Source organism: Dermacentor andersoni, chromosome 9, assembly GCF_023375885.2.
Source record: "Dermacentor andersoni chromosome 9, qqDerAnde1_hic_scaffold, whole genome shotgun sequence".
Classification (NCBI taxonomy): Eukaryota; Metazoa; Arthropoda; class Arachnida; order Ixodida; family Ixodidae; genus Dermacentor; species Dermacentor andersoni.
In genome coordinates this window covers 24,138,112-24,161,190 of record NC_092822.1, presented here as the reverse complement: position 1 = coordinate 24,161,190, position 23,079 = coordinate 24,138,112, and the positions used below count along the sequence as shown (strand labels likewise).

Genomic DNA, 23,079 nt, shown 5'->3' with positions numbered 1-23,079 from the left:
ATTTTGGTGGTTTGGCCCCTACACAAAGGCAGGCTATTTTGGTCCTAGTTTCCCGGTCATATGAGATACCTGTGGTCTCTCTGTACGAAAAGATCAAGCACTATTGTTTTCATAACGAATTTGTTTGTTCCTACAAGGTCCTCTTTCTGTATGGGCCGCCGAAGTATGCAGTTTTTCTCAACGCCGAATTCGTGCTCGGCTGAACACTTGCCGCGCTGCTCAGCGTACACCGCGAAGTTTTGCGTGACTGCAGCACCGTACGCTGTCAGACACTTTCTCCTGGCAGCTTCACATAAAAAGACGGCTGGCCGGGCTAGCTCTAATCGAAGTGTGCACTTTTCTTTTTCAATGTTCTTTTCCACTTTTATTTTTTGGAATTTCGGGCTGAGAATTTGTGGATGCGACTCTTACACAAGGGCAGCTGTTACTCAAGTGTATACAATACCCATTATATCTGGCAAATCATTATATTTGTATTCGTTGTGTTGAGGTTCAACTGTCGTATGTATGAAGGGCTCGTGACATGTGATGCAGACATCAAGATCAAGAAACTAAAGGAATTGAACACAGTGCACAGATTACTTAAATTAGGCAAGCACCGCCTTTGAATACACATATGCTGCAGCAAACTAAAATCCTGTATCCTCCAAGAGAAAAATCTGCGCATTGTATGAATGAAACCTCGTCTTGCATCTTGCATATGAAACTCACTCACGTTTTGAGAAGCGAGCAAAAAGAAAAAAGATATTGTGTGCTTTTTCTTAACTGTGTTTTTGTGCACTTTCAAAAACCAGGTCATGCTCTGTTTGAAATGGCTGCCGGCTACGAAATGTCCACAACGAAGCCTACAGACAAAAACTATGCTGATGTTGAACACTGCCCCGAAGTGTATCAGGTTTGTGCAACCTTTCTGTTATTTCACCTTTCTTAAAGGCCTCAGACCTGCTCAGTTTGTTTCCGGTCAAAGCCGTGTTAGTATTCACTTTTGACGAACCTGGCTCATAGAGTATATTAGAACACTGTTGCCAAGGTATCTGATGAACCAAGTGTGTATAAAGTCTCTTATTTACCATTGTATGCAACAGATTGCAGTGCAGATCTGTACTAGAGGTGTGAGAATGTTCGAAACGTAAGTATAACAAATTGAATATTACCCTATTTGATTTAGTCTTCAAATCAAATTGTCATTATATTCATAAATACGAATAGTTCGAGTAGTTCTCAAATATTTCAAATCACATTCGTGTTTTTAATAGACAATGCTTCATAATGTGCAGTGTAATGGCTGAAACTTGCTAGCGCTGTGAATGTACTAGGATGTAAAAATCGTTTTATAATGGTGAGAACAGTTGTTCATTATGTAACAATTATTCAAAAAGCATTCAGTATCTTATTCTAATGCTATTCGGTCTCAAGCAATTAATATATTTGCATGCTACTAGTTTATACCTATTGAACTTGAAATGGTCTGTAGAGGGAGTTTAGGGAGGCATAAATTATATAGCTTGAAATCATAAATACCGATGATCATTTTGGTGCTATTTTTGTTGGCCATTACAAGGTTTGCATTTTAGCTTTAATGCTCTTCAGTCCAAGAGTGAGAGAGGCTGTTTAGCGAAAATTGGAGAGATTTGCCTGCCATCATGCCAAGCATGCTTCTCCAGGTGAATGCACATAAATGAAATGATACACGCAGGACGCACAGCAGACACCCAACAAGCACAAAACACATAACGCACAACATACAGGACGGGGAATCTCGAAGTAATGTGCGTGCTTGCTTTTCATGGGTGATGTTGCCCAGCTGTAACATCATCTGCAATGAAACCATCACAGTGGGCATCAGGGGCAGTCAGCATACCAAATGAGGGAGGGAGAAATGTTTATTAAAAATAAATAAGAAGCAACCTCTGTGGTGCTTCCGTTGAAAGGCCTAGAGGTTAAATAGGTTGTATTGCTCCTCAGTAGGTATAACAGCACGCTAGGGCTAGCAGGTAATGCATCTATGACGGTATGCTTAACACTGTGTGATACGACTGAGCACATGCTTTAGCGATAAACTTAAAGCATAAGCCATTGAGCAGCCAGAACGTACTTGGTGGTGATTCTTAAGTGCATATCAGTGCCACACAATGGAGCTGAAATTATCAAGTGTTTCAGTGTGATACGTCTAATAGATAAAATATTACTCGTTCATGTTCAACTCGTATCAGCCATGTATCATCGCTGTGACATGTAGATTAGCTGTTTTCAATTAGCTTCTTCCATTTTGCCGACTTTCACATTCCTTCCTTAGTTTTGTTAACAGCTTTTTCATGAGCTAATACTGTTGTTAAAGAGAAGAAATGTGGCTTCTTATGTCAAGGTCTTGATAATAAATTACCTGTGCTTCTCAATTAAAGAGTTCAAATTATGTGTATCTAACTTCATGCAATCTGCTCCAATGCATTGTTTTAGCTATGTTTTGCTTGTATGCTGAATCATCTGCTGAGATTGTACTTTAACGTGGCATTCTCCTTGTCTTCTCATTTAACATATAGGTTTTGAGGTTCATCTTTGAGAATGAAAATCACCACTATCCAACTCTAGAAGAGGTAAGTTTCTGAATTTTTCTGTGACAACTGTGTTACTAACTACGAACATTAGTTTGTAATGTTCACAGATTTTATTATCATGTTAACCTCAGGAATATATATGGACAAAGAATCCTGTCATGTGGCGCTTATGCTACATGGAACGGTGAAAACATGAGTAGTACGCAGCTGTAGTGTCAGGGAATAAAAGGCTGTTATGGCTTCATCTATGGGAACATTCCTGTGGAAGACAGTGGATAAGTGGCTTTGTGCGGCCCATTATGTGTTACACTTTTTTTTTAATGAGGACTATGCATGAATGAAATCTGGATGCAACTTCATGTTGTCCGGCTCCTTTGATAACTTTGTATGTGGTCACGAAACTTCTGCGAGATGACTCATTATGCCATCCAAAGTAGCCACAACATGGTAGTACCATATTGTTTAGAGGACAGTAGCCATCAGAAGAGGAGGTTTAGTTGCGCGGTTATTTGGACTAGCTGCGTAAGGTATCTATACAGCAGCGTTAAAGAAGGTGAAAAAAACAGCATTTTGTTCGGTCAGTGATCACAAGTGGCACAATTATTTAAATCCAGGACTGCTAGACCTTAACTAAATATGTAGATTTTACTTCAGTCATAAAGACCGCTGTGTTGGTGCCATGTTGCTAGAGCTTTTCAATTATGGTAACTGTGTCAGTTAAAGGATGGACCACATATGCATATGTTTGATAACTACAAATAGTAACTGAATTGAAACCTTTCATATAGTGCAGTTTTTTATTTCAAGAACGCTAGGCCACTTGTGGCCATAGCTTGAATGCAAAACTTTTTTGTGCTGACTTTTAAAGGGGTACTGAACCATTTTTTATTGAAGTCGAGGAACGCATTTGAAGTTAAATTAAACTATTTCAGAAATACTTTGCCGCTAAAAGTACTTCAATACGTTCAGCAGAAGCAGAGTTATTGGTAATCAAACATGGCTCTCTGCTGTGCTCCCGTTCCTTCTTCAATGCCTTGCACTGCGAAGGCTGCAGCGCAGTGGGGCGTGCCCACAACACTCCACCTTCTAAATACTACCGTAGTGCGCAGTTCAAATTTCATTTTGGACGTTAACATAGATGCCACGACTTTCGCCTTGGGTGCCTACAATGCACTAAACATAAGCCAAATGCAGTTGTCCTCAGCAAGCCGCAGTGCACTTAACCAGTGGACTCGTGGCGGCACCCCACGGTGGTTGTGGTATCTACACCATGTAGCCGACTGCAGCTTTATATCAGCTATCGGCCAATAGCAGTTGTCTAAGGGAATGAAGAAATAAAGCGTCCAGAAGAGAGTGAGGACAGGGCCTTCTGTTGAAGTTAGAGCGTTTGAGAGAAAGGTGACTTCACGATCCGCTTGCGAACTCCACGCACCGCTTACGACAGCAAAACTTGGCCAAGATGTTCACAGCAGCACAGGATACCCGCGAGCTATGTTGTTTCACCAAGCCCGAGGGGTGGTTCAGGGCCCCCTTTAACACAACAGCATTGAAACATTACATAACTTGCACCAGTAGGTGTGCATCTTCACCGCCTCCTGCTGACATCTAGTTCCTTCTGAAAGGCTACTTTCAGAAGGAACATGGCTACTTTCGGCAGCATAGTTAGCTATCCCACAGATGTTTTATGAGCAGCAGAAAAAAAAAATGTTGTCAGAGGACTGTGGTGTTGTATTGGCATGTGAATCAAGCACTCCTGTTCTTTTGCAGGTTGCTACGCTGGATTTTTTTCGCAATATCGACCTGCGCGAGCTCACATCTCACACTGTGCCTGTGAGTAATGGGATAATGTTTTTTATGCTCGACCAGTGTTTCTAGGCACTGTTATTGTACTCCTAGGAAGACTGAGACAGTGCCTTTTCTCTTTCCTGTTTAGCAGGCAGCACCGTGGAAGCTGCGCAAATAGTGCAGTCTTGAAAGTCTTGCTATACACATTTCGCAATGCAGTTACTTTTGATCTGCAATGGTTACAATGGAATACTTCATATATTAAACTAAATCTTGTGGGTGTGAGGATGTTTCAAACTGGTTTGGAACAGATCTTTGAAATCTTTGAATACCCATGAAATTGCAAATTGTGTTTTCAAAACCTTGAAGTACCAGATTTTCTAGAAAATGAGTGACTTCATTTCACACGGGGCCAAAAAGGGTATGCCTTATTCCCGGATCGTCACTTTCGGGGATTCCTTCAATTTTGCATGGTTAGCGCAAGACGCATCGGCATCTTTGAGCAGTATAGTATTCTTGGCACAGTGCGAAGCACGCCATTTTATCACAGTGCAGGGATGCATCCACCTGTCAGCGAATCTGGTACTAGTCATACGGAAAGTGAAAGTATCTTAGGAAGCAATGGTTGGAAAACATGGCCCAAGTTTGTCAGCGCTTGCACGCACATGTGCACTTCTTTTTGACCCAAGTAGTCCGTGATTTCCTAGCGATGCATATTGTGCTATTCTTTTTCACACTTTTCGTGACTCATCAGTGGTCAGAGCAACTGTCCACCCACGTTACCAGCAGGATCAGCCGGCCATGAATGGTGGATGATAAGAGTGGAATGGAGCTTGCACACAAATAGGGCAAATTGCAAATGCAGCTTTTACGACTTCGTGGCTTGACTTTTACTCTGGTTTGAGTGTAGTCAGCGACTACTACATCGACTACACCTTTATTTTTCGCTCCCCCTTGGGCTAGCAACCCACTAAGTCCCTTCGATTTGCCTGCACCAATGTGAAGCAGCTCACGGTGGTGCACGACAACTTCAGAAATTGTGGAACTCGATTTCTGCAGTGCAGGCACAATGGGACACTCAAAACAAATGCCAAGGTGCAGAAAAAGTGCTAGCATTATGTTTTGTCCTACTAATGTTCGCCGTGTGCATAAGTTTGAGAGGCCCCAAACCACAGGTATGGTCAGCTGCTGAAGCACAAGCGGGGTTTGAATGACGCGTGCGCTCGCGTGCTGTGTCACCTGCCACGTTGCTGCTTAGCACACGTGAGTCTGCACCAAGTCGACACCGACAGCAGAGAGGGTGCAGCAAAATCATTAACCAGCCTAGCACGTTTCCTGCACCTTTTGAAACGAACGGCGTGGATCAGAGGGCACCATTGCTGTGCCACTGAAGCGAATGGCAGGGTGTAGCACCTCGCAAACTGGTGCAGGTGGTGCAAGAAAATCGAACAGACCTGTTAAAAAAGATAAAATTTTAACAGCATGAGCATCAGCTGCTGGCCACGTTGTGCAAATCCAATCCGGGTTGTAGGTGCTTTTTTCCTTGCGTCTTGGCTATGGTGTTGCAACGCACATAGTTAGCAAGTGATCTGCGCGGCCTTTTCTTCGACGCATACAGCTGGCAGGCTTCAGAAAAGTAGTAATATAAAAATTTTACGTGTGCACTGCCATGGTATTCACAAAATTTTTTCGAAGGTCCTGGAAAAGTCCTTGTATTTTTGTCTCGGGAACCTGTACGAACCCTGACATTATTTGTGCAGCTATGAGATTCTAGTATGCGAGATGTTATGTTTTGGTCGTAAGCTCTAATGGTGCACTGTACCCACTGGTTGCAGAGACATGTCACTTCAAACATAGAGCAACACATTAATCAATCACACATTAAATGTGAGACCGATTGATTGACTGACTGAAAAGTGGCTTAGTAAGAGGATGTTCTAAGATGTGAATTTGTGAGAACATGACAATATTTAATGCCGCACCTATATCTTATTACCTTTTGCTGATGAATATTTTTCAGCAGATTCTCAATTAGTTTATCACTTGGTGCAACCTACTGCATCTGAAATTTCTTGGATATTGTCGCTGATTCACAAACAAAACAGTCTTGTCTAACCATAGTAAACGTGCAACATAAATAGCATTGCACATTTTCACATGTATGCATGCGAGCACCGGTAATTACTTGAGAATGTTCAGTGCAACTTGTATAAATAGTGTTCATACGTAAGCTGCAAGTTTAATTTCGATAATTGTGCTTGCTGCTATCATTGTACTTTGAGTGTAGGTTGTTTTTGAAATCACAAGTTAATGCAATAAAAAGTTAGAGTCTGAACTAACAGTTTTGGCTCTGTTCACTCCTTCATCGTCCGTATGATGTGACATCTGGTGCAGGTGCCATGCTTAACAAAGTAGCCACAATGTGACACTATCAAAGTCATTGTGTTAGCCAACAGGCACTAGTATGAGTAGGAGCTGCATATTTAGTCATACGCATGCAGCTCTAATGTCCTGGTTGTGAATGTATGAAGTTATTTTTTCCGATTGCTTTTGAATAGGACAGCCAGCCACTCACTTTATTTCATGTCCCTAATTTAAACAAACATCTGCATCCCTTTGCATTTCGAATTAACGCAGTGAAATGTACATACGAGTCCAAATTCCAACTTTATTTTCCTTGATTTGTGTTACCCACGGTATTGCATGTTGTTACTATAAGTCCTCTTCTCCGATGACTACATTTCAGCCCATCCTAAGGACCAACCTGAGCTCAACTGCCAAACACCTCCTACGAGATGTTCAAAAGTTCTATCGCAATAAAGGGTATGTTAATAGCTTTTGTGCATTTGCAAACCCATGCTGAAAATTGCTGTGACATTTATTGAAGAACAAAATTTCCATGAAGGACACCACGCGTCTTGCACACAATGCCATGGCCTGTCACAGAAAGTCTATGACAGCTTGCTGTTCTAGAAGATGCTCCTCTGCTGCTGAGAGTTTTCTGAACTTCAGGGATCATTATATGCGGGGACATTTTGATGACATGAAAAAATTATTGTTATTGTTGTTGTTATAACAAAAACTAAGTTTTATGCAACTGTAACTTGACACCATCATCATTGAAAAGACCTTATAAACAATGGTGTGCCATATGAACAAGGAGCAAAAGAATTGCACATTCGTGTCTGTAAGGTCTTGAGAAAGTTAGTTGGCTTGAGAAATGTGTGGTCACTGGTGTAAACAGTTTCAATTAATTTACTTATGAAGGGAGGAGGTTTTCTCGATGAAAAGAAAATGACACGTAGAAAATTCTTGCCCCCTAGTTCTGCTGCAAATTTTTTGAAGAGATATTGATCTAAGTTGCAGAATCACTTTTCTGAACATACAAGTTTTTCTGTACTTCGAGCAGCAGGTGTATTCACCCGAGGATGTCGAGAGGGTGGCGTTTTTGCTAGTATCAATTGCATAGTGGCAGAGCTTGTCTTATATTAAAGTGAGAAAAGAAGGACACATTATATCTGGAGCCTGGTTTCAAATGTAATGCGATGTGCTTTCCCAAGTTGATAATTATGGTAAATGGTAAGCTCATGTTATATTTGTGAAAGTAAACTGTAATAAATGGCAAGTGGCCACACTTACAAAACATTACTCAAGTTTAAAGGCAGTGGGCTCATTTATTGGGCAGCTATAACAACTGTTATTTATTGAAGTTTCGTTAATAAAATGTGAGATTAGACCAACCTGCATATGTTTTGTGCGTTACGAACAGTCAGCCCACAGCATTTGTGTTTTTATGAATCTCAAGGAAAGCTTGTGTGCTTATCAGAAGCATAAAAACAGATATTTATACCAAATTAGAATGTTCCGAAAACCGAGAAAAAGAGAAAAAGGTTATTGATGATTCACTCTCTTTCAGGCACACTCCTCACACATGGTCGTTTTCTTTTTCAGAAAACTCAAGACGTCACGATCTATATCGGTGTCTTCGTGTGATGGTGGAGAGTCTTCTGACAGCGAAAAAGCGTAAGCCTGCAACATTCCTTTTCTTTTCCCTGTCTCTATCTAGTACCATTCTAAAAGGAAAAAGAAAAGAAAGGAGCCAAGTTCAACTAACTTTAGCTAATTTGCTGCACTTCTAGAGTAGGTTACCGTTTCCATCAACACCTAGGCCATGGAGTAAGACATTTAGGAGGTGAAACTCCCGTCAGCGCAAGCGAGCGCGGGCGACCAGATAAGGTCACAACTGTTGTATGCACCGACGGGGCCGCATACAGTGGCGGCGCCATGCGGTGCGTCGTAGAAGCCGCAGCGAAAAAAAAAAAAAAATGCAGCGCCCGGGCAGGCGGCTCCGGCGCGCTCTCAACGGCGGTAATTTCTTTCCAGGCCGCAAGCACGATAACGGCTCCGCGGGCTTGTGACCTTTTCTGGTCGCCGCAAACAGCGGAGTTTCCACTCCTAAATCTTTCTTGCTCCGGGACCTAGGCTCACATTGTTGCAGTACTTTGTGTTTTGCCTAGCAGGGTCACCATAGAGCAATGTAAATGTGCACGTTACGTGTCTGACTGTGTTTGGCACATCACTGCAGAGGCCTGTTGCCGCGTGGCATTCGGGCCAAGCGGCGACCGCCGATGAGCCCCAGCCAGGCACCACTGGTGCTCAAGAAACCGTGTCCGCCGCCACCGTGTTCTTCAGAGCTGCTGTCTCCGCCTGCCGGCTCCTCTTCTTCTCCGCCTCCCGAGTTTTCCTCGTCCCCTCCGCAAGCAGAGACTCCGCCTCCCGAGGGCACGTCAACGTGCCCGCCCTCGAAAGCCTCGGACACGTCCCCCGTCGACACCGAGGCCACGTCTCCTCTCGGCCCTGTGGCCGCGACCCCTCATGAGCCTGAGGCAATGCCTCCTCAGAACGGCGTCGGCGGTGCCGGTGTCACGGTCACCACCTTCATGACTCCTCTTGTCGACACCCCGCCTCCCAAGGTTCCGCCTCGTCCACCTGTGTGGGTCCAGTCACAGTCAAGCGTGAGCACTTGCGGCTCGCTCGAATTTTGCACGCCACCGTCCAGTCCGCAGATTGACAGTGCCGACTGGTGTAGTTCGGAGTGCATTACGTGATCCTCTGTGCCATAACTACATAGTGAAAGCAATTCAAAGCAGTTTTCTAATTCTACTTGCACACTGAGGTCACATCTGCAAATGATGGCGCTTAGTTACTCTTGCAGGGAAGTATATATATGCAGTGGTCACGTTGGCCTTGCTGTCAGATAGTGGCACGTTGAGTGCAATTAACAATCGGCCTTGGTTTCAATGTAGACGTGAACTGGCATTCGTTCATCCCAGAAGTACATATGGGACGAGCACGGGCCAAAGATGGTGCGCTTATCTGTACAGTGATCACCAGTTCAATGCCACAGCTGAATGACACTCACACACACGCTCACACACACGCTCACACACACGCTCACACACACGCTCACACACACACACTCTATCTCTTGTGCCTCTGCTGTTCGCTATTAATGTGGTCTGAAATTTCTGCATCAATTAGAGGGGCCCTGCAGCATGTTTTATGAAAGGCACAGAAAGTGTGCGGGATCAAAGGGTATCCTCTAGCGAACCGTTTTGAACAAAGGGTTCTTTAGCGTACCTTGAATGAGCGGTGTTGTCGGCAGTCATAATGCTGCCGCTGCCACACACTCACGACCTATTCCTCCTTTTTCCTCGTTCGAACTGTGTTCAAGTTGAGCCACTATGCCATTCTAGAATTATGCCCGCTGTGCTTTGCCCATGAACATTCCAAGCATTTGTATCAACGGGACCTCAAGATTGTGTCGCATAGCCCTACACAGCGTTGCCTTGTCTTGGAGGACAAAGTGTCAGCGTGGCGGTATCGTTCTTCTCCACCAGATGACACCACTGCTATATCGGTGGTGCGATTTTTCTGCTTTTGCCTCTGCCAGAGATAGTACAGATTCGTGATGTAACAAAATCTGGCCAATTAGCATCACTTCTAAATTTGTGTAGGAATACACATGAAGAGTACTAGAGATTTTAGAAAGTTAAAGGAAATAGGTTATTTGTACCAAATGGTAGACTCTCTACTACACTTACAGGAACAATGCAGTTGAATATGATTTAACAAAGTTGCATCCAACAAAAAAATACCTTTGTTATATCTAATATGTGTTATAAGTATATATTTCTTGCGTGCTGATATATGTGATGAACATTGTGGATAATTCATTATACTCATGTTTATTATGTTGAGGTTCTGCTGTACTATACAGGCCCAGATGTTCATGGTAGTATTGTCCAGTGAACAAGATTACTGGGTTCAAAAAGTGTTGCAGACCCTTTCAAACAACCAAAATGCCAACTAAAATCCCTCCACTTGCTCGCTTCAGAGATGCTGGCATTATCCGTTTCTTCTTCAAAGTACATTACATATTGGCAACACAAAGCAAGCACTCCTTGTCACCAAGCTTCCAGCTTTGCCCCTGATCGGTGCGGGCGACTTTTTCAGACAGGAAAGTTTGTATGAGCATTGAATGTCTGTACAGCAGCAGAGTTACATTTAAGGTGAAGGTAAGGCTTCTCTTGCACTCTAGAGGAAGTGTCACACTTTGGATTAACGTTAATGCAAAGTTCAATGTTTTGACTGGAACCTTGTCTGAACGTTGATGCCAGTCACACTTCTGTGCCTGTAATTTTGAGAGAGCCAGCTAGTCTGGTCGGCAGCCCCTGCACAGTCCCCTGATTTCGCTGTTGGCCAGCTCATATGCCTGGCAATTAGCAGGGGGATGTAGCTACGAGACAACTTTATTCAGGTTTCTTATGCACCCTTACACAAAGTAATTAGAAGTTGGCATCTTTCTCAGAGGGTCTGCACTGTTGCTGACATACACAGAGGGTTCAATGGAAGATGACTTGAAGTGGCCAATAGTGAGCGAACAATGGAGGCCTCAGCTTGGAGCCAACATTTCAACAGAGAAATTTGCCTTTGTAGGTCGGCAGGTTAAGCGGATACTTGCACTCACTCAGAAATATTTTTGCAGGCTATGTACTCACTCAAGTTTCTGCTCACACCTGCTCGCCAATGCTCACACTTGCTCAGAGTCACTTCCATTCATATCAACACCCACTCACACTCATGCTAGCATCCACTCCCACTCCCCGACAGTAACTCAGGTTCATAGTTACGTCCACTCAAAGTCACTGTCACTGACTTTTTTTTTCTACTTGTGTTATCCAGCACTCACCCTTCTTCATGCTCATGTTCACTCAATGTCACCGACACTCAGTCCTGTTCATTGCTCACTTTCACCCACACCCTTCATCCCTCACTAATGCTCTATTTTTCGCCTGTAAAATGAGTGTGGAGCAAGTATGAACCACTGTGCTCGTGACTGAGTATGCTGACCTATGCTTGTCTTCGCTGGGACCCTAACCAAAACAGGTGTCCCTTGTAAAAAATGTTGGCTCTGGGCTGAAGCTTCCCTTGTTGTCCTGCTGTTGATCACGACTACACATGTGCCATTGACTCCTTCTTTATTGTCACTTTAGGTGTCAATCTATGGACTTGCACCCGCATTTATTGAGTGCTGAATTGTTCGTCGAAAGTAGTAACTTTCCTGCGCAATGCTAGGTATTACACTTTCGTGTGAGAAGGCCTTCTGTTCTTTCAGTGCATGTAATCTAGCAGACGCAAATTGTGGGAATTTCCTACTTCTCTGGAAAGATGGTCTTGTAATGTTTCTGATGTCATCGGAGTGGATGTTAACAATTGTCATCATGGGTGGCTAATTGAATGACCTGCCTTGATGTCCCCAAGTGCCCGTGAACACTTCAGCTAGGGAATTGAGATTGTTATGGGTGTCAGGGCCAATCTGCTTTTCCATTGGCATCGAAACAACTGTAAAGTGTGCTGTGACCTTCCAGAAAGTTCAAATGAATCGTGGTATCTATACAGTGATCTCTCTCTCTTTTGCTTGTTTGTTTTTTTGGCATTTATATAACTATCACTGAAAGGTGCAAAATTTTTCAGTCCTTACTTGGCCAGTCTTTTGAAAGGAAAGCACACTTAAGTCCAGACCACACATATGTTTACAGAAGCGTGCAAGCTTACATTTATGCACCTGCCGTGCTGTCGACAAGAGGCACACCACAGCACATGCTTACTGGACTCACTCATAGATATCCTGGCAGACACCGCTTCATACTTCGTTATTGACTGCATTCCAAAGCGCTTCAGATATCTTTAAATGTAATTTTTATATTTTTAGAGCTGTTAGATCAGCAAAAAAAAAATTAAAGAAAAAGCCATTTCTCACATGATATAAATCTGCCTCACTGAAAGTTGATTGTATTATGCCGAAGCTGCATAGCCCGGTGCGCCAATGCGAGGCAACCCAAACGTGCAATAACAGAGAGGTGCTGTTCACTGGGATTGTGCCGTGTTTTGGTGCTTCTGATGCTTACGAGCCGTTCCGCACCATCTGTGCATGCGTGGGCGCACGGACGCGAGCTTGTATGCATCCGTAACCGTACATGTGGTCTGGGCTTTATTGAAACTGTAACCCCGGAGGCAGCAGAATGAAGTGCCAAAATAGAGTTATGTGAGCTTTTCCAGCACTCACGTTATGAAAAAAAAAAAAAGAAACAAAAGAAAAACAACATTTCCACAATTTCACAAGCTTTCAGTAGCCCCCAACTTTGAATGATATTTTGAGAGAATAAACCGACTAAAGTGACACACGAAAGCAAATGTGCGCTACTTACTCTTAAAGAGCTGGGCTGCAGGAACCAAGTAGCTAACTAGTTGAGTTGGTGCCTGTTCAAAGATAGGATTCCAGAGTATCAAGGGTGATTATGGACAGTGCTTTGTCTCTGATGCTAACACTTGGGCTGAGTCATGCTAGTCTGATATTCTGTCCTTGGTCGAGGTGAGTCTGAACTGCTGACACTTCTAGAAGCTTTTTTTCTAAGAGCCATTATTAAGCTTAAAGATTTAGAGAAGCTGGGCTGCACCCTTCAGTGGTCCACTTCACAGGAAGTAGCCACTGTATTGAGCAAATAACACGCTTGTAGTAGTGCTGTAAAATCTCAAGGCTCTGCATCGATAGAAGACACTTCGAGACAGATTGTAGCTAGCCAACATGTTATGCCCACTCAATAAGCCTTGCATGTACTCCGATGCTAACAGGATTTACTCATAGAGTCTTCATGTTTGGCCATGCTTCAACAGAACAGGAGCTTCTCAGTGAACTTGCAATTGGTGACAGGTGGACGGGTAAAGCAGTGTGCTTGAGTAGAAGTTGTAGTGTGGCTAGATGGAGCACATCTGCTTCCAACGAGTTTAGTGCAAAGCAGACGACCACACATACAAAGGCACACAAGATGAACACTCGTAGGGCTCATCTCGTGCTTTTGTATATGTGGTCCTTTGCTTCACATGAAATAGCTATTGTAGATAAAGCAGGGGTGAAGCGTGTCTAAAAATCGTTGTAGTTTTTCTGTCCTATCTCGTTATTATGAAGTCATATCTGACATAATAGTGCCTTCGCTATATCCAATATTCATTTTAAGTGTACATGCTGATAAAATTATAGAAGTTCACTACATTGGGTCCATGCGAAGTAGATGCAAAGGTGATCCCTCCCACTGGCCAAGATTTTGACAATTCGTCAGCAACCTGCCAGGCCAGTGTGTGGCACGTGAACAGCATTAAATTACATGTGCGTGCTTCACACCATCATTAATATGCAAACGTGCTATAAGATCTTGTTGGCTTGCCAACTGCAGGCCAGTCAAGCCAAGCTGCTAGCTAAAACATTCACGCATATTTAGAATTTGCCGTTTCAAGTTTCTCTTGCTCATTATTTGACATTTTCACTACCGGAATAAATATATTTAGCTGCAAGAGAACAAATATTTGCTTTGCTGTAACGAGTATTATCTCAGATTTCGCATTTGCACTTTTGTTTTTGGCAGTAGGATACTCATTGAAATAAGGCATGGCCAACCGAATTGTGGATTTACTTCATTATTCGTTACATCAAAGTTCAACCTAAAGGTGAATGGCCGGCATACCAAAAGCAATGCAGAGGCTTTTGTATGTAGTAAGCTAAAGGCAGTAAGAGGTAAGCAGAAGCTCGCCAAATACATTCAAAGAATACATTCTGTGGCCAGGTTACAGAAAGTTTTGAAGTGCTGTTGGCTATTGCCTGTCCATTGTATCACGCAGTGATGATAAGAAGTTGAAAATTTATTTCCCGGAGGTGCACAGAGAAACGCTCCGCTTTCCAAAGTCGAATTATCGGTAGCACACCTTTGCAAGCATGGGTTACATCCGTAAGTGAAGAACAACTCGATCCTCCATAAGCACAGGAAATGTCTTCTTGTTTTTCAACCTCCACGCAGAAGTGTCTGGACTATAACTGCAACGAAGGATAACCTCTTGGGTGTCATTTCATGGCTGTAGAAAACTGATGAGATTCTGTGGTGCTAAACATGTGGCTTTCCTTAACATCAGCCACAGAAGCTGCAGATAAGTATGTGCAGTGTGGTCCAATATTAAAGGGAACACATGAGCTTTAAGCATGTGTGAATTCACCCTTCTGCCAAGTGTGCAATCTCCCGACTTTGCAGAAGATTACTTGCAGCTAGCTTACCTATGCAGTGCAGTGACATAGCTTCAGCTGGCACTCACAGCTAGAGGGCCGGTAAAGTGATAGCTGCACACTAGAATGTTCCTTTTACCAGTGGACTGCACTGTACAGTGTACATTATTTCCGGAGGTAGTGTCGTAGAACCATCTCTATGCATTCGCAGTTTTGTGTGACTTGCCTTGCTTAAACATTTGCACCTGTGCACATTTAAAATGACCTATTCTGATTGCGAAATTTCCCAGACTGTTGCTTTCTTTCTGTCAATTTTTTTCTTCTGCTAAACGTATCGACGTTTGTACGACATATATTCAAGCCACATTTTTGCTTTTTTCCTAAAGAGGTCAAGGTGGCCTGTTAGCGAAGCATCTATGAAAGACTAGTTGGCAGACTTTTGTATCTAGTCCTAGCTATGGTCAGTGCTGGAAGACTATTCAAGGTGCCTCCCCCCACAAGGTACATTGTGTGTTGTTGACTTTCCAGAAGCTTAAGAGCTCAGATTGGAGATTTTGGGAGCTGCTGTCCTCACATTCCATCCTTACTGAGCAAGTGAATCAATCTGGAGCTGTTGTTGGAGGTCACTCCATGTGGGTGTGTTTTATTAATGAGCAGCCGTTTTCTTCTGAATCCAGAAACCCCAAACACTTTTTCATGGTGCAAGATTACTGGTGTGTGATAGTGCTATGTGCTTGCTATCACAAGTGGAACGGTTTCATGTTCTGATGTCTGTAGGTGTAGAGATTGCTACAAAAATTTCTATAGGGAACTCCGGGCGCTGCCATTGTTCGCCTACCATCAGAATGATGGTTAGTACACATATTTGTCTAGTCATCTTACTTTCGGCTTCCGACATTCTTTTGGCATCATCTATTGCAACTGTATCCTTTTTAAATTTCCAGACGGTCATATTTTTCTTTAAATGCACAAAGGTTTCTGCACACAGGTATGATTATTACAAAGTGTTGCCTTTATAGTGCAATATGAAAATGGTCGATTTGCAAAGTCATGAACCATTTTAAGCCAGAAAGATTAAATTTAAGCGAATTCATGTACTACTCGTATTCCCTTGTTGACTGAACCACCGTACTTGCAGCTTCCAGACACACAGTGCCAGATTGCCCTCTAGTAATTTTAGTAGTAAACTCGATGTCTGTATGTTCCACTCAACATGCGTAGTTTGCCATGTACACTTAGCAATTGTGTGCAAGTTTACTTTCTCCCCTACTTCTGCTGGTCATATGTTCAGTGTTAAAGGAGTCCTGATGAGAAATATCATAGTCAAGCTGACCTTAAGATTCAGTTTCCACATTTCAGTCTATGCTGTTGCCTTAAAACATGCTTATTTGATTTTGTAAATTGTGTGAGATGTTGTAGATTGTGTGACTGGTCAGTGTGAGAATTCGTGTGGTGACGTAATGACTTGGGCGGAAGAAAGTCTGTGAAACGGTGAGACATGCACATTTTCATGACATCTTCAATTCTTGGAAGTAGCTGACGAAAAACTATGCACTGATCTTGGGCATTAACGGGCTGTAAGAGTGCAAAAGCACCCTGTGCCTCCAGTATCATAATTGTCAGCAGACATGCGACCCATGAAACATGCCAAGCAAGGTGCCATTACAGTGAAAAAGACAGCTCAACCAAGAATGTGACACCACGTGGCGTCACACTCTCCTGGCAATCAAAACTGAAACCTATTTTTTTGCACACAGTGTCAGAATCGCTATAGTGATGTTTCTTGTGTCGCATTAATTTGGTGGTGAGGATTTTGTGTCACAATGACATCTGACAAATTGAAAGGGCGCCTCAGGAGTAACTATCAGGACTCCTTTAACATAAACCAGTTTGTTGCGCTGACATTGCTGTGCTTGCCATACCACAAGTGATCTTAGAACTATTTTACGCATGGCTGCATATTGCCGGGTCGCAGCTGTAGGCAAATACATGTACTAGTAGCAGCATAAATTCAAATGCAGACAACTCTGAAACTACTCCATTGTGTTGTTTTGTTTCCAGGTTTTGAGGTTTAATTCAGATTTCAAATTGTACATTTGCAGCTACTGTCGGCTTAGAAATCTTCTACAAAGCAATTGGACGTCACATTTCCATATAGTTATGCTTAACAGGCATTCTGATCAGTTATCTTGAGTTTGCATTTCAATATATGCTGATGGTCCAGTACTAGTCCTCTTTAAAGTGAATGTCCAGCAGGTATTGAAACTAATATAACAGATACACTTCTAGTTCATCGAGAGAAAAAAGAAACGCCTATGCACTAAAATATAGTCTGCATACTTTCATGTTATCATTCAACTGTAGTTTGCAGCCAAGTACTAAGTTGTTGTTCCCTTTAACAATGGGCCATACTGTACAGCTGTACTTTGAAACCACAGAGTTCAAGGGAGCCATGAGTTAGGGCCCCCTTGATAACTATCAGTGGATTAATTGCAATCTTCCTTCTTTTTTCGTTTTTTCCAGGCAGTTACAAGTTATTCAGTTAAAAGCTTGGCTGTATCCCCTGTACACATTTGCCTTTTATACAAAGGAGCTCTTTGTGTATTGCTGCAGAACATTGTGCATGGAAGGTTACAAAAGACAGTGTTAGGTTGGGATAAAATGGTAGACTATGCTTGTGAGATTGGATTGGATGGAATTGGATACTTTCACTGTGGTCCTGCTGCATAGCACGAGGTCACGGGTTCTACTCCCAGCCATCACTGCTGTGTTCTAGTGGGTACGAAATGCAGAAACGCTCACGCAATTATGCAGATTTAGAAAAAAAGAAATCCTGACTTTTCTGAATGGATCTAGAGCACTTCACTGCACTGCGTCTCATAGCCCCGTTGCTTCTGGATATTAAATGCCACAAATTAATCAAATACTTTCTGTGAGAGCGGAAACTTGACATGCCAGAATAAGGTGGTATAGTGAAAGACTGACGGCAATATTACTTTCCAACTCCCGAGGGAACTTTCTGAATTGTCATAAATTCTGGAAATGGTTGTCCAAGGTTATTTAATTTGATGCTGAAGCTTGATTAAAGCAACTTGGTTGTTTAATGCTCTAAAACTTTATTAGCATTCTCTAGTTTTACTGAAAAACCAAACAGTTAATCAGCTGAGACGCATGCTGTGGTAAGGAGCCTTAAGATACACTGTAAACACAGAATGGCAGCCAAAATCTTGAGGTTAGCTTGAATTATATTGGAAGTCTGTAGCAGCCCATCAGTTTACCCTCACTTAGCACTTGTCCTTTGTGCCTCTTTAAGATTTGAATGCCTTGCTATGCAACACCCATTGCATTCCTTTACGCTTGAGCATAGACGTGATATTTTTACCACACAAAATCTTCGGGTTTGAGTGGCAGAGAAAGGTGCTGGTTTGAGTGAGAAACTGGATGTGTTAACCTTAAATAGCACAGCCAATTTATCGTGCATTGCTGTATGGAGCTGACCTTCAAAGACATATAGTATGCACCTTTATGGTAAACCACTTGGGCCGAGCCTTTTGTAGTGCAACTATGGTTGTAACCCGAACCACTTGAAAACTGTTTCAAACGACATTGTTTTCTCCGAGGTTTGAAACACGAGTTTACACACTGTTCACAAATGGTGTGGATTCATGAGCGGTGATAGCTTAACTAATGTGAGTCAAATGTGCCTGTTGATGTATGTGTATTCAGAAACCAACAAAGTGCGCAACCTGGAGCTGAATTTTGTAAGAATTCTTTTTCTTCTGTTCTAGCATGCTATTCATTGCACAAAGTGACTGATCCCCATGACAGCAGGAGCAAAACCTTGTATCAGATAATGATAAAGGGCAAATAGAATGGAAAACAGATATAATTTTTGCAGAATGCTGCCCCTGGAGATGTCAGCTTTCCGCAACATCTGAACTGTTGTGAAGTTTCCCCGCAGAAATGTCGTGACACATATTATTGGTCCACCAGCAGCTAGTGCTTAGGTCTGGGTGCCGACAGGACAGTTGCTTCATGGGTGATGCATTTCTGTTGTGTAATAGACCCGCCAAAGCCGGTCATGTACGCTGTGATTGGCCAATGGATTTGTGGGGCTCGGCTGATCAATATGTCAAGCTTCTTGGTGTGGATGTTGCAGGAACTCAATCAAGACTTGCCGCATGCAGTGTTTACTCTACGTGGAGTCGCTGTGATGAGTTTCGATCGCAGACTGTGATGCTCTGTAAGGAACACTGCACTGAAATTATTGTCATGGAACAATACCAGCAGCTGTTGTTTTGTCAATGTTTTTTCCTTTAATTGTGCACACTGCAAGCTCGTTCCTTTTGCATTGGTGGCACAATCCGAATAAGGGTGTGATTGTGATGTAATGAGATTGCTGTTAATAACCACAAAAAGGAAATTTGTCTGGGATCCAACGACGTTTCTAGGCTTGTGATAGAAGTGGACCAACACACTTGCTTTAATGTTGGAAAAAATCTGAGAAAAACGTTCGTGGAGTGAATAGAAATGTCGATCTTTTAGATTGAACCGCAGTTTTATCATGTCATGGCTTGGAGGCTACGACAGCAGAGCATCTTCAGTTGTACAGACACGCTCTGGTTTTAGAGTACTCAACGCCTAAACTAGTTCACTTCGCCCATTGCCCAAAGCACAGCTATTTCTACAGTTCCCTACGAGCTCTCAAGTTCCATGCGTACAGACTTGCTTGCTCCACCTGTAGTGTAGTTGAGTTGAATGCCTCTTCTATGACATGAGCTCTTTACGATGTTTCAATGCGCTCACCTTGCCTTGTCAGACATAGTAGGGAAGTTCTTTCCTTAATGAAGTGACCTCTATAACAAGCTTTCGCTGTTTTTTGCTTGTGTTTTGTTATAGTACAAGCATTTAACTGCGCAATGCAGAAAAGGAAGTTGCTCCAAGATGGGTGTGTTGCTGGCACCAGCCAGTTTGTGCTAAGCCCTTTTTTTTTTTTTTTTCGTCCGATGTAGTTGTGCATTCATACTGTGTAGTACAGTGGGATATAATGCCGCACTATTTCATTTGCAAGTGCCATGCAGTGATCGAGATGCCTCTCTCACATGCTTAGTGTGCCCTGCAGAATGCAATAGTTCATGGAAATTGGCCATTGGCATTGATCAGGGGCAGTGTTCTCAAGCAGTTTCTTTCGGGGATACAACCATCATCGCGAGATTTCACACGACTTGGCATTGAACACGTTGGAATACAAGTCACATAAAATCGTGCAAAAGGTATTGTATCCTCGACAATGACTGCTTGCGACGCAGCTCCTAGAATGGGTGCATTCCAGCAAATTGCATAACAGCATGCCGCTGCTTCAGCCATTGAAAATTGGTGGTGTTTCGTTTTGTTCACCACCAGCTGAGTCTGTGTCTCTTTCTTGCAGTGCATTTTCATTTATTTTTGGCTTGTTTACGTATGCAGTTAAAAATGGAACCTCGTTACAATGAAGTCGCGTCCGACAGGGAAATACCTTCGTTATGTAAAATTTTCATTGTAAGCATACACACTGATAGTAAATTTTAGACTTTGTTATACCTGTAATGAAGAAACCAGAAGCTGTCCCTCCGAATGCCTGGTTTGGTTTTTCTCTCTCACTCTTACATGCTGCCATGTGCATTTTGCTTTTACATAACTGATAATTTGTTGTGTCCATGTTTATTATGTTATCGAGGTGTGAGTGTACTGCAAACCCTTCACAAGTTTTCCCACCCTCACAGCATGTGCCTCTCACAGAAAGATTCACGCAAGTGCTAGTTATGCTCACGAGAAAGTTTTATCATTAAGCAAATAAATTCCATGGAAGTCCATAAGGTAGGAAAAGTTTCACATAGCGGGCGGGGGGTCCACCCAAAGGTAGTGCAATGTTATAAAGGTTAAAAACACAGTGTTTTCCTTCCGAGAAACCTATATGGATTTCTCTGTAGGTTTGTGCTATCCTCGCGTGGATGACTTTATAAGAGATGATGGCATCCTTGGGCTCACTTGCACATCGAGTCAAGCAACCTTTTCCTAGCCAGAATCTGTAATTGGCAATAGACAGATGCAAAGTCTCGAAAGCCCAGGAGTTGGATAAAGGATGCGCATGTCTTGCTACAATCCTGGACTGCCCACAACAGTCCCGTTACACTTGATGCAATACAGCGGAGTGCGTTAACCGTCTTCAACAGAGAGCTGCATCAAGCTTGGCAAGTAGCCTTTTGTGACGGATCTCTACACCTATTTTGGTGTAACAATTCCTTGTAGGATCGTCTACTGATGCCTCTCCTCACTGCCTTTACTTGCACAGCATGGATCATCAATATGGCATGGAAAACCTAATTATTTATTCAAGCAATGATTTTTTTTTACTGCTAACGGCATTTATGCACTAAGAAATGGCTTGACTGTGTTCAACATTTATTCCGTACACATTGGTTGAGTCTTGCCTTCACGTAACATAATAAATTATGTCTGAGCAGGTGTATGTCTGATTGTGAACCAGCGATGATGCTGTGGTTTCGAGCCAAGCGTTGCCAACACTACGATGCAGCTATAGGCAAACAGGTAATACCTGCTTTGTTAAATCACTCTTCGTTGTTGGAAATTACCAGAAACAGTGAAATCAACAGTGTATTGAAATTCGGCTTGGCTATACAGTTAGTGTGAATGAAATTGAGTGGATGGCACAGCCATGAAGAATCCTGCTCGGAAAACGAAAACTTGCACTCGATATCATATAGATTTAAGACATTGCTCAGTAAAAAAGGAATAAAGTGGGTAGAAAGATGTTTGAAAAAGCTTTGTGTGTAACCGTTTGTTGTACTAATCGAGGCATCAAAGAGTCTCTACAGTCTTTGGCTTCTTTTTTCTCCAAAACGATGCAACCATTGCTCGGTTATCCACGTGTGTAGCTTTCCCACGCAAAAAATAACTTGCACGGTCGTCTCTTCAAGTTCAAAGCAGCACCAGGGAGCTTTTGAATTCTAACCTCAGCATTGCCCATCATATTGCACTTCACTGTACAGTGCTTTCAAGGGAGAATGCCCGTCCATGAACCAACGTAACTTGCATTTTATCTAGTCATAATATATATATATATATATGCCACCTTGGAACACCATACTACCGCTAGGCTCTTCTTTTTCTTCGCAGTTTTTCACATTGTACAACAAAACTCTATTGCCTTAGTGGCTCACTTTTTGCCCAGGTCGTGCTAGTCATGTTTTTCCACCTCTTGTACAAGTTTCTTTTTTTGCTAATAAAAATGTTAAAAAAAAAAAAAAAGAAATCTGGTTTCCATTGTTTCATGAACCTTGGCTGCTTGGGTTTGAATATTTTATTGCCAAAAAGATTTTGCCTATGTCATATCATCATCAGCCTATCATACCATATTAGGCCACATGTCAGCATCAAGTCGAGTGCTAAGCTTTATGCTTTTCGGAAATTTGGCAACATATAATTGACACGGACCTTGCCGATGTCGTACCATTTCAGGTTGCATATCAGCACTAAAGTGTGCTCCAAATTTGATGCTTTTCAGAATTATGTCACAAATTATTGACATGTAGTTTGGTCATGTCATACCATGCAAGGTGGTTTCCATTGACTTTTTTTTTACTGTGATGCCCACCTTACCCACTGCCTCATAGGAGGCCTGTAAGGAATTTTAAACAAACAAGTAATAAACAGCATTGAACTGGGTACTAAATTTAATACTATTCAGAAATTAGGTGATGCAATTTGTTTGAAGCTTGCTCTCGTAATTCCATATTGGGTTGCATATCTGCTGCATATCTGCTGCATCCAATAGGGCACTACGTTTGCGGGAACATAAAGAAGGCATGTATGCCAGCTTTATCCAGTACACAGATGTTGAGCAGGCATTAGTCAATTACGACAGCTGCCAGCATGATTGTGCTCTTCAGGATGAGCATTCTCCATCGCCGCAGCATCGGCAGAGTGGCCAAAAGGTAGAATCCTGGATTGCCTGTCCTTGGTCGTTAAGTTTGAATCCTCGCAAATCCTCACAACACAAGTTTTTTTCATTCTCCGTAATTTTCTCGCAAAGGATTTTGGGGATTCCAGTGACAGCACTGATGGACA

The 23,079-nt window shown here is 42.6% G+C and overlaps 1 protein-coding gene across 1 annotated transcript in view; it reads left to right on the top strand.

Moving 5' to 3' along the window:
* Positions 1-21,454, top strand: part of Slob (Slowpoke binding protein) — a 33,426-nt gene extending 11,972 nt beyond the window's left edge. Inside the window, exons 9-14 of the mRNA XM_050175089.3 lie at positions 795-895; positions 2,541-2,594; positions 4,323-4,385; positions 7,087-7,163; positions 8,292-8,363; positions 8,926-21,454. Coding sequence (XP_050031046.2) covers positions 795-895; positions 2,541-2,594; positions 4,323-4,385; positions 7,087-7,163; positions 8,292-8,363; positions 8,926-9,448 — 890 coding nt within the window. The 3' untranslated portion in view covers positions 9,449-21,454. The remainder of the gene's footprint in view (positions 1-794; positions 896-2,540; positions 2,595-4,322; positions 4,386-7,086; positions 7,164-8,291; positions 8,364-8,925) is intronic.
* The last annotated feature ends 1,625 nt before the right edge of the window (positions 21,455-23,079 follow it).